Raw genomic sequence first — 10,887 nt, 5'->3', positions numbered from 1 at the left:
AAGATAGATAACACATACCTTCTTGACAAGAGTTCTTGGAGAGTTACAGTGAAGCTTATTACAGCTAAGAATTACGTTGACTGTTTTTATAAGTACTGACCTGAATTTCCCTGGGCTATGTACGTCAGTTTTAATGGAGTTAACAGCATATTCTGGCCTGTATGTTCCACACCAGACCTAGAAACATAAGAAAAAGAAAACAATGTTTTTGTGAACAAATTTTTTTGCAGGAGTAGTGCTGCTTTAGGTAAGCTATGAAACATTTAATGCTATGGGAATAAACTTCAGATTGGGTTGCAGTGCAATAATGTGAATTCTATTAAGAAAAGTATACTGTAGTGCACTTTCAAAGGCACTTGGACACAGGAAATTGTGCCTACTTGACTTATTCCTTGCTAAATTCATAAATTTAGCTAGGATTAATGTTATCTGGCAGGATACTCCCTTTTCTACTCTGCCATGAATACTGTTCAGCTAGAGCAATTCTGTTAGCTCTGATTAAAATGAGAAAAGTCTGCCTACTGTTTCCAACTTACTGTAAAAATGATTTTCATAACCTTCAATCAAGAAGTGTAAAATACCTGTGCAAAGTTCAAGAAGAACAACTGCTTATGGTTCATGTCAAGCCCAGGAAGCAGTTTTTCATTTCCATTCTTTTTAACATAGTTTTCGTAAGCCTGCAATATTAATAGAACAGAAATGTTAATTCCATTTTGATAAAATGTGGAAAACTATGACAAGAAACAACATGGGCTACTTCACATTTTCGGCTGGGAGTGACTTAGGCACCCTGTCGAACTACAGACCACAGGGCAGAGAAAAGAGCAAAGGAAAAAGATCAACAATGGTCTGAGTGACACCATTTAGTTCTCCTCTCAGATCAGATTTACACTGGTACAGATCCACTGAGTCCAGCAAAGCTACTCCTTATTTATCTGGAGATCAGTAAGAGGAGAAACAGGCCCAAAGAGTTCAATTTTCCAAATGGAAGACAGAGATAAGATAGTCGTTATCTTAGTAAGAAAGGCATCCTTGCCAGCCAGCTCAGAAAGTTGTGTGGTATGTATCTTTTTAAAGGAAAGATAAGGAACGTATAGGTGAATGACTGGTGCTTTGTATAAGTAAAACTGTAGAGCTGCTGCCACACCAGTCAGCTTTACAAATCCCATTTTGCTGCTACATCCTATCTCTGCAGTTCCTTTCCCAACACAACTGATTACTTAGAGCAGTGCCTTTCAACCTTTATAAGATTTGGGGCACAGCTCCATAACTATTTTTCAATTTGGCAGAACCCCAGTTAAGAACCACAGTTGTGCTGCATCAGCTTACCTCTGTGGCTCTCAACCAGGGTGCTGCCACCACCAGGTGGAACTGCCCCATACACCTTGTACACAGTAAGATCAGCCTACTGTAGGCAGGAGCACGTGCTCTTGCTGCAGCAATTCCTGGTCCAGCTGCAACAGAGGCACATGGGGCTGTTCCAACTACCATATGTGCCTCTGTTTCTGGGAGGACCATGGAGAGTTGAAACTGCGAAGGGCTGCAGCAGGACTGCACACTGCAGACTGCTCTACGTTTACAAGATTACCTTAATGAAGGCAGGAGTGTGCATTACTACTGCAGCCCTACTGAGTCAGGCTGTGCTCTAGGTGCACAGGGCAGTTCCACCTGCCCATGCCCATGCCCATGTTGCAGAATCCTGGTTGAGAACCATAGAGCCATGCTCAAAACTGTGGGAGGGTCTTTTTGGGGTGGATATGCCTAAGAGTTTCCCTCCTATCATGGGGTGAGGTTGCTGGGGACAGTGTCAAGGATTAGTATTTTATGGTTGGTGGTGGACCATCTCCCCTTACACAGGGGATTTGTCTCTCAGGCTCTATCAGGGCCACAGTGATAGGATCTGACAGACCAGAGCCATTCTAGATACTACATGAAGAAGTTAATGGTTATACACTAAGAACCTTGTCTTGTCTTCTGTAAGTACAGCCCACAAGATGATACTATAAGGATAATGTTTATTTTTTCCACTTATTCTTTCTCTTGGACAATCCTGTCTGTCTTGCCTCTTTCCATAATGGACTCCAATATGATTAGTGACGACTTTGTCAGATGGATGTGTGACCTGGGTCCCCTGAATATGATCCATGTCTCAGCTCAAGAGATCACAAATTATCCAAGACCATTTGTGTAAGAACAAAGGATTTAGTTTCCTGTTTACTTGGCTTCTCCTACCTTGATTCTTTCCATGCTATTACATTTAAACATGTGGGACAACATAGTTCAGTGACAGTGAACATGATCATCTCTGGTTTTTACAAAGCTGACAAATGTGCTGTTCTGTTCCCAGATTGTTTTCTCCATGAATGTTAGATATTTAAATTTATTTACTTTTTTTTTATCTGTTATTGCCACAGAAATTGTGGTGTGTGTTTTAGTTACAAAATCTCTCAGGTCAGAATCTGGTCTGACATACATGGCATTAATGTAGACTTATTCTACAGTCATATGGTAGGGGAGCAGAATACAACTATTCGTACAATTTGCTAATCTAAAGATGATTTTGCAGTAAAAATGGTAAGATTTCTGTCTAAAAAAAGGAAAACTCCCTTAGGATTGTTTTTGTGAAAAATATGTTGTCTCTTCTTCCCCACTTCCCCTCCCCTGGCGGCCATTAAGCTTATTTGTTTATTGGCAAGAATGGCTAACTCTTGCCCTGACTGACTTCGTATCGGGTAGGATTTTTTTTTTTTGTATATTTATGCTGCCATGGTTATACACTAAGAACCTAGAAGCTGGGACTTGGAGTGATGCAGTGCAGCATAAGCACCTCTTTCAGGCTCCCACCTTGTTATTCAGAATTTAAGTTTTCAGTTATTAAAAAAAAGAAGGTAACTTTTGAGTGATATGTGTGTGTGCAGACCCTGAACTTTGAGAGGTATGACCTGGCCCAGTGGGTACTCAGATGCAGAATGTTAATATTTTACATGTCTACATTGTTAATATATTTCAGTACAGCTCAAAGCAAATGGAAATGAGGAAATCACACTGCAAAATCCATAACTTCTCATAAAGTTTCTACCTTCTTTTGGCACTATCAGTGACTGATAATGTTCTTCCATTTTGAAAGTAACAAAGGACCCAAACCTAAAAAGCCTGGTAGAGCCCAGTGGAGTATCTGGGCCCACACCATGGGTAAACAGGCTCCAGCAACCCAGTCGCACTTAAGAAACTCTTCGTAGGAAGCCTATGGAGTCCGGAAGAACCCAAGGCTGCATTTGAGCTCCATAATGAGAGGACTGACCCCAGTACATGTGTGTAGTCACTTGCTGAACTTCTGGGCAATCTACTGCAAATGGCATCTCCTGCGCGTGGAGCCTGGAGCAGTACCACCAGTCCCTTTTAGCTCCCCTCTCAACCTGTTTGGTCACATGTTACCACACAGAGTATTGCTGCTGAAAAGAAACACCCAGAAGCAGATAACACCTCAATATGATCACTTCAGTTAGGTTAAGTCCAAATCTGACAATGATTCATTAAATATTTTCATTTGACAAATCTTCTATTCACAATGAGCAATCATAAAAAAGAGAGAGAGAGTGAGCTGTAAGAGACAACAGTAAGAGATAGAGAGTTGTAAGGGACACAGCCATTTGCAGTAGATTGCCCAGAACACACCGAATGGATCCAGGCCATGCCATGACAAGAAATGCAAAACCTGCCAACACATCTCCACCACCCCCACAATAACTACACCCCACAACAGAACCATCACCATTTCTGGATCTTATACCTGCACCTCTGGAAATGTAATATATCTCATCCAATGCACCAACTGCCCTGATGGAAAATATGTAGGAGAGACCAAACAACAACTATGCACCAGAACGAATGCACAATGGAAATCTATCAAAGACAGGAATACCCAATTACTGATGGGGGCACATTTCTCACAAGAAAACCACTCTCTCTCCAATCTCTCAGTCCTGATCCTAAAAGGGAACTTACAAAGCACTTCTCAGAGATGAGCCTATGAACTTCACTTCACTACTCTACTGGATACAAAAAATCATGGACTAAATACAGACATTGGCTTTATGACACATAACCTGCCTGACATCTGACTCCCCAGGTACCTCTCTACTATTTACCTGCTACATTCATTCTCCTCCTCCCCCCACCCAAGCCTGTCTCACACCTACTGACTCCTCAATTTACATCCTCGCTGACTGCCTATCTTGCATGCAACCCAGCCTCTGGCTTCTTTACTATTCATTCCATCCGGGGAGAGCACACGCCGACTGCAGAAACTTCTTGAGCCTGATGAAGGGTTTTTAAACCCGAAAGCTTGTTAGAGTTTTTTTTCCCAACTATTTCAGTTGGTCTAATAAAAGATATCAGATTTACCCAAAGAACCTTGTCTGTTCTGTAAAGTGTGGTTCTTACTTGCATTTTGTTCCCCGTCAAAAACTGAAAATGAATCTTTTTCAACTGTAACAGTCTCAACTGAGAAGACTAAGAGAAAATGGCTGTTTCTCACCTTATATGCTTGTCTAACACCACCATTATCAGCAATATTTTCTCCCAGAGTATTGATTCCACTCAGCTACAAAAAAAAAAACAAATGCAAAAGTTATGGTTTTCTCGCACAAAGTATTTCTTCCTCAGATTCACAATATTAGCTTTTTCTCAATTTTTCCTGATTATTCACTCACTGGAGTCTGGAGGTCGCACATCCCTAAGTAGTGATAAGTCACTGGCAAAAGCCCCCTGAACTTGAATGTTTAATAAAAGATTGTGTAACCTTATCTAAATTTTCTCTGCCTCCCTTATTTCAGAACCCAAACAAATCCTCCTCCATCCCTAACTGCCCCTCTCCATGCTTCTGGCTTTCTCTTTCTTCCTAGTCTTCTTCTTTGTGTTTGTGGCTCTCAGATTCTTACGAGTCTCTAACCAATCCCTGTACTTCTATCACAATTCCAGTTGCAGGTCTGCCAGTTGTAACCATGGATAAAGCACATCAGTTTCTGTAGCCAATGGCACTCAAGGGAATTATATTATTGGCATCGTATTCAGCTGTCTTGACTCTCCAGCCCCAATAAGCTGGTACACATTTACAACCAGGTTAAAGGTGGCCTTTGGTGTGAGTCTGGACTAAGGCTCACATTCACAACTCTGGAGACCTCAAATGTCCTAAGCACTGTACCCCACCTATGTTAATAAATAATGCTCAAATCCAATTTTGAGGCCACATACTCAGATGGTGTAAATTAGCATAGTAAGAGAGAAAACAATGGAGCTATGCCAATGAAGACTCTATCCTTTTATTTTTACTGAATAGTTTCTGCCAGTCCTCATTCCAAGAACGCACATCATCTGAAGCTGTAGATTCAGTTCCTTTGGTAGATAAATATCAGAAGAGTAACAACTATTTTGCAATACAATTTCCCAAATTGATTTTAAATGTATTTTGGTGCCCTTGTCAGGGACTTTGTCCCTTCTGTATTCTGTGTGGCAACAAACACATTGTCAGTTTTCAACAGACCATAACAGCCAAGGATATAACCCCCGGGAGCAACTCCATTCATCACATGCAGCAGGAGGTTCAAACCCACTGAAATTCTGCCTTTTGTACAAATAGCTTATAGCACAGCTGAACACTGCATGCAGTTTTCTAAAGTCCAAAATAAATATGACAGTTGTTTTAAGGAGTTCAGTGGAATTGGGTGCTATTATAGTAAACTCCTTTCACTTAGTTATTGTGCAACAGTGATTCAGGGGCTGATACTCACTTGCTGTGTGACCTGTTTTGTGAAAGAAACAGGAACTCAAACTAAACAGTGCAGTGTAAGTTTTTATATGCTGCCCATGGAGAACATACAAAAAAAACCTTGAAGCCTCAGCTAAAAGAGCACTGTGACTTGTATTGTGAAGTATGGGAAATACAAGCTTGGAACTGCAAAGACAGTTAAAGTCACCTTTAGCTCTTGTGCTATGTCCCCATAATCTCTATGGTTTTTACACCCTTCATTTCTTTGCTCCAATTGGCTGTTAAATGGCTTTATTTCCCACTGTAGTTTAGTTTAATTTTGGGGCCAGTAAAAACACACAAAATGGTTCTAGCAAACAGATTCATAGAGCTGTTCAACCTGAGTGTGGAAGAGTTCACAACTCTGCCCAGAACCTAAGAAATTCTGATTAAAGGATTAAATGAGACTAGCAGTAAAAGGGAAAGGGTTCCAATACAGGTCTTAATTTGTAGGAGTGATAGAAATACCCAGACCTAACTGCGTACCATTCTCTTTTAAACAAAAGTTTTGCAGGTTGGGTTCGATATAAGCTGAGCTAATATTCCATAAAACAAAAGTAATACAGGTAATCACCTGCTTTTGTGAGTTAATATTATACTGAATTTACACAAACAGGACAAAGACCTGATCCTGCAAAGTATGTACTTATGAAGCTAGCTTTTTTCAGGACACAGATGCCGTGGTGAGGGGCATATATAATACCATGGGTACAGCCTCACATGGCTTGATCATGTCCTTGCTATCTGATGACCTGCTCCTCTCTGTACTGTTGCCAGTTCTCTCCAGACCCTTTGGAAGCCACTCTCTCTGGTCTGGGGTGTGTGCTGGCAAATAGAAAGAGACCATGAGCCAGGGAAAGAAGTAGATAGGATGATTTAAGACTGGTATGTTCATCATCCTCATTTACAGCTCCATGGAAAAGAAACTAAAATCTAGGAGCTGATCTTTCCTGTTCCATCAGAGAATTGAAGAGGGCTCTTCAAGGACCAAAGACACTGCAGATGCATAGAACTGGGGGAGGTCACACCATGATCTTTTATAAAAGAAGTGAATCCTGCCCCCTGCCAGGACAGATAATTTGGAGAATTTTTATAAGAGTTTCCTTTCACCAGTTTTTCTTTGGGAAGGAATGATGTTGGCCTGAAACTACAATCACACTGTTTATGTGTATTAGTTTGCAAGATCAGGCCCTGCATGTTAATTATTTTAAATGACATGGGTTACGTCAACGGTTTTGAAACTGGGGTATGCATACCTTTTGGAGTATATCTTGCTTTACCAAAGGGTATGTGCCTACATTTTAATAATGATGGTGGAGCTTCTGATTGGTCAAGGTGTAGTGAGTTATGATGCTGTTGTGTATTGATGTCAGTGAACATACAAAGCCACATTGAGTGTAGGGGGTATGAGCAGTGATGTTTTGCAAATAAAGGAGTACACAGCCAAAAAGTCTGAAAACCATTGGGTTAGGCAGAAACTATGAATCACTTACATGTTGTCCACCTGCTAGATCCCATGAAAAGTTTCCATACTGGTACACCATACACTGGGACTGTTGCTTAAAATTCTGTGCTGATTCTTGAGTCCACCAGTCTATGAGGTCCCCATTTGCATTAAAATTTCTACCTGTAATGATGCATTTTTGAAATTATACATGCAAGAAAGAAATTGTTGTAGTAAAGAAGGATAACTTACATTCTCGGTTAGAAGAAAACATATTGAAGTGCAAACACTCATGTGATTGAATATTCCTATAATGAAGCAATCACATAAATACTGCCCTTTTCTTTTGTCAAAAAGTCTGTATTTTAGTCAGGAAAGAATGATCATTGTTAACTATAACATAAGGCACTCTCTGTACTACCATGTGTCTTTGGGTGTCCCATGGGAAAAGTAAGGGACCTGCAACTATATCTAAAGTCCTTGTAGTGGGAGAACATTTGTGCTGCAAAACTGTTAGAACCCTGAGGCTACGGTACCATCTGTGGTGTACTTTGATTATTGCTCCTGGGAATCATTGCAGAGAATGCCAACGCCAAGCTTGACCAAACAGGATTTGGACTTGCAAATGGAAACTGCACCTTCATTTTATCTCCTCTTTGGAATGATTAAGCTAAATAGTATATGCAAAAAGTAATGGGATGTCTATAAAAAAGACTTAAGCATTAGAAGCTCTTACCGTTGTCATCAAAACCATGGGTGATTTCATGACCAATGACCATGCCAATGCCACCATAATTCAAGGATTTGGGCTGGGATGCACTGAAGAAAGGTGGCTGCAAAATGCCAGCAGGGAAGACTGCAAAGAAAGATAATACTCCATGTACACAATGTTAGTACATAAAACATTTTATGTGGGATCACTTTCAAGAATTGAACTTTTATTATTATGGAATCATTTATATGGACTTCAGGGAGGAAGTCAAATGTTTTTCTCTAGCCTCAAATATAGCGGCTCTGGTAAATAAATGTGTATATGGAAATGACTGAGGGGAAATGAAGCTAAAAGAGCAAAATAAAAAAATGGAGCAGGAGGGGTGGGGGCAAAAGGGAACATCCCTTCAAACTTTTGTTCACAGGGTCCTAATTGGACTTTACCAGGGATCTCTGCTATTATTTTGCAGCACACAGAAACAATTATATTTAACCATTTAATTGCATTTAGCACCTTCAGACCTCAACATATCTGGTGAGATAGGGTACTCTAACAGGAGAATAATTGAGCTGTATGACAAGTCAAATCAAGAGTCATTGTCAGTGATAAGAATATACTCTCCCACTGAAAATATAAGTAATACTCATTAGTGATTAGGTCATATTTGGCAATGTAGGAATTGGGCTACAGATTTCCTTTCACCTGGTTCCATGCTTGGTCCTCTAGATCATTAACAAGAGAATGGGCACAAACACCCACATTGCAACTGTGACATTTTCCTTTGAGAATGAAGAATTATATATATTCAACTTTCCCCCACAAATTCTGCTCAATTTTGTATTTCATGTAGGTCTTGTCTTGTATTATGCACATTTTAATAATATCCCAGAATAAGAGTATTAATTCCTGTCATGAATTCATGTCTCTAGTGAGCATGAGCCATAATTTTCTCATATCACTGCACCTTTAATGTAAAGAGAATGTCCAAATGCTAATTAATGTCCATGTTAATTATTTTCAGGAGCTATTGAGAGTAATGACAAAAATGTACTATCACTACAGATACTTCCCACATCAGATGAATATACTCCTATGGGGAGGAGGCCACTGCTATTGCTCAGATCTACACATAGATGGCTTGAGAATTGCACTAGTAATTTTTTTTTTTTTACTTATCCAAATCCAGGACTACAACTGAGATCTCCTGAGTTGCAGGCTGCCCTGTGTATAAACCACAAGACTATCCTGCCTTTCTAAAACAGCATTTTTATACTGGGACTAGGCAGGAGAAATTGAGCACAAAGCTCTCTGCAGGTTTAGCTGGTGAGCTCATGCTCCCTGCCAGATTCCTGCTCAGCTCAGGATACTGCTGCCCTCAGGGCCTTCACAGTTCAGTTTATTTAACATTCTGCCACCACGTCCACCCACATACTAAACTGTATTCATTGATTTGTTTTTTTAATCTTCCCCTTCCTAAGAGAGTAATTGATTCCATGACTGCTATCACATAACAAAAGTCCATACCTAAGTACTCTGCTTCCTAGTACAGGAATGAGGTCTGATTAGAGTATATGCAGCTGTTTATGGGCATAAAGAAGATGTGTATATGCTTCAGTGGTGTGCTGTGCAGAGATGCCTGCCTAGGCTAGCTTGGATACTAAAAGCAGTATGACTGTTTAAACTTCCCCCTTTGCTCAGTTAAATTAGCTCTACTACTCTAATAAGCCTGAGCAGAGGGCCATGCTATTGCAGCTATATTACTTCTATATCCTGAATTTGCTCATTCAGAGCTAGTTTGGATACTCCTGCATGATGGTGCATTTTGCCAGGTAGATGTCTCCTAAGAGGTGGACTCTGCTGAGCTGTTTGCATGCAAGATGGGAGAAGGTAGCAGGTATTGCTTCACATGCTATGCAGCCCTGCAGAAGGGCAGACCGCAGCTATAGTTCCTGTATTCGGGGACTCACAGGAATGGCTTTGTCCAGACATTTCTATGATGCAAGATATTCCCTAAAAGGAATGGACATGGGTTTACCCTCTTGTGCCAGAAGAGAAGTCTGGGCATGTAAGAGCTTCTATGGAGCCCCACCTGAAGACTTGTAGTCTGGCCCAGGATTCCCTCTGCAAATGTGGCAAATTAGGGTGAATTCTCTTGGAGGCAGAGTGCCTCCTATGGTCCTGATGTGGTAGTGCAGATCAACAAGGAGCAATGATCTCAAATTGTAGCAAGGAACATTTAGGTTAGATACTACCAAAAACTCTCACAAGGAGGGTATTAAAGCACTGAAACTGGCTACGAAGAGAAGTTGTGGAATCTGTATACTTGGAGGATTTTAAGACCTGGATAGACAAAGCCTTTTCTGGGATAATCTAGGTATAGATAGTCATGATTTGAGCAGGGGGTTGGTCGGGTTGACCTCCTGAGGTCTCTTCCAACCCTAATTTTCTATGATTCTAACATACTGTGGTGCAGAGCTGTATGGAAGTGTTAGTTGTTACTAATCTACTTCAAACCTCAACTTTAAAGATCATGCTGCTTTAATTATCCTGTGACATGCCATTGCTGAAGGATGAGGTAAGAATTTATGGCTCATATTAACCTCCAGTCATCAGCTTCAACCTTCCAAATTATGATTCCTGTTCCACTCATTACTTAGCAAAGCTATTTTAAACAAAGCTTTGTGAGCAGATTTTTATCCTGAATGTTGAAATGGACTTTCAAAAGGTTTGTCTGGCCTCATCACCCTTACAAAGCAGAGACCTTATCCTGCACTCCTTACTCGGGCACAATTGTACTGGTCAGTGAAGTCAATCAGCTTCTGTCTGAATTAGGTACACCCTATCGTTACCTCATATTGCTCAGTGGTTACAATACTGTTTTGAGGAGCTCTCACACTCATTGCTACCTAATCATGATGTGGTAGT

At 40.6% G+C, this 10,887-nt stretch overlaps 1 protein-coding gene across 1 annotated transcript in view; it reads right to left on the bottom strand.

Moving 5' to 3' along the window:
- The window catches only part of MME (membrane metalloendopeptidase), an 87,533-nt gene that overhangs the window by 10,763 nt on the left and 65,883 nt on the right, over positions 1-10,887 (bottom strand). Inside the window, exons 17-21 of the mRNA XM_019503176.1 lie at positions 7,987-8,106; positions 7,300-7,433; positions 4,538-4,603; positions 582-677; positions 101-177 (exon numbers count right to left, since the gene is read on the bottom strand). Of these exons, the coding sequence (XP_019358721.1) occupies positions 101-177; positions 582-677; positions 4,538-4,603; positions 7,300-7,433; positions 7,987-8,106 (493 nt within the window). The remainder of the gene's footprint in view (positions 1-100; positions 178-581; positions 678-4,537; positions 4,604-7,299; positions 7,434-7,986; positions 8,107-10,887) is intronic.

The sequence above is a fragment of the Gavialis gangeticus genome, unplaced genomic scaffold (genome assembly GCF_001723915.1).
Source record: "Gavialis gangeticus isolate Ggan-Ray unplaced genomic scaffold, GavGan_comp1, whole genome shotgun sequence".
NCBI classification, from domain to species: domain Eukaryota; kingdom Metazoa; phylum Chordata; order Crocodylia; family Gavialidae; genus Gavialis; species Gavialis gangeticus.
The sequence above is the reverse complement of the archived record's forward strand: the minus strand, read 5'-3'. Positions and strand labels throughout refer to the sequence as shown.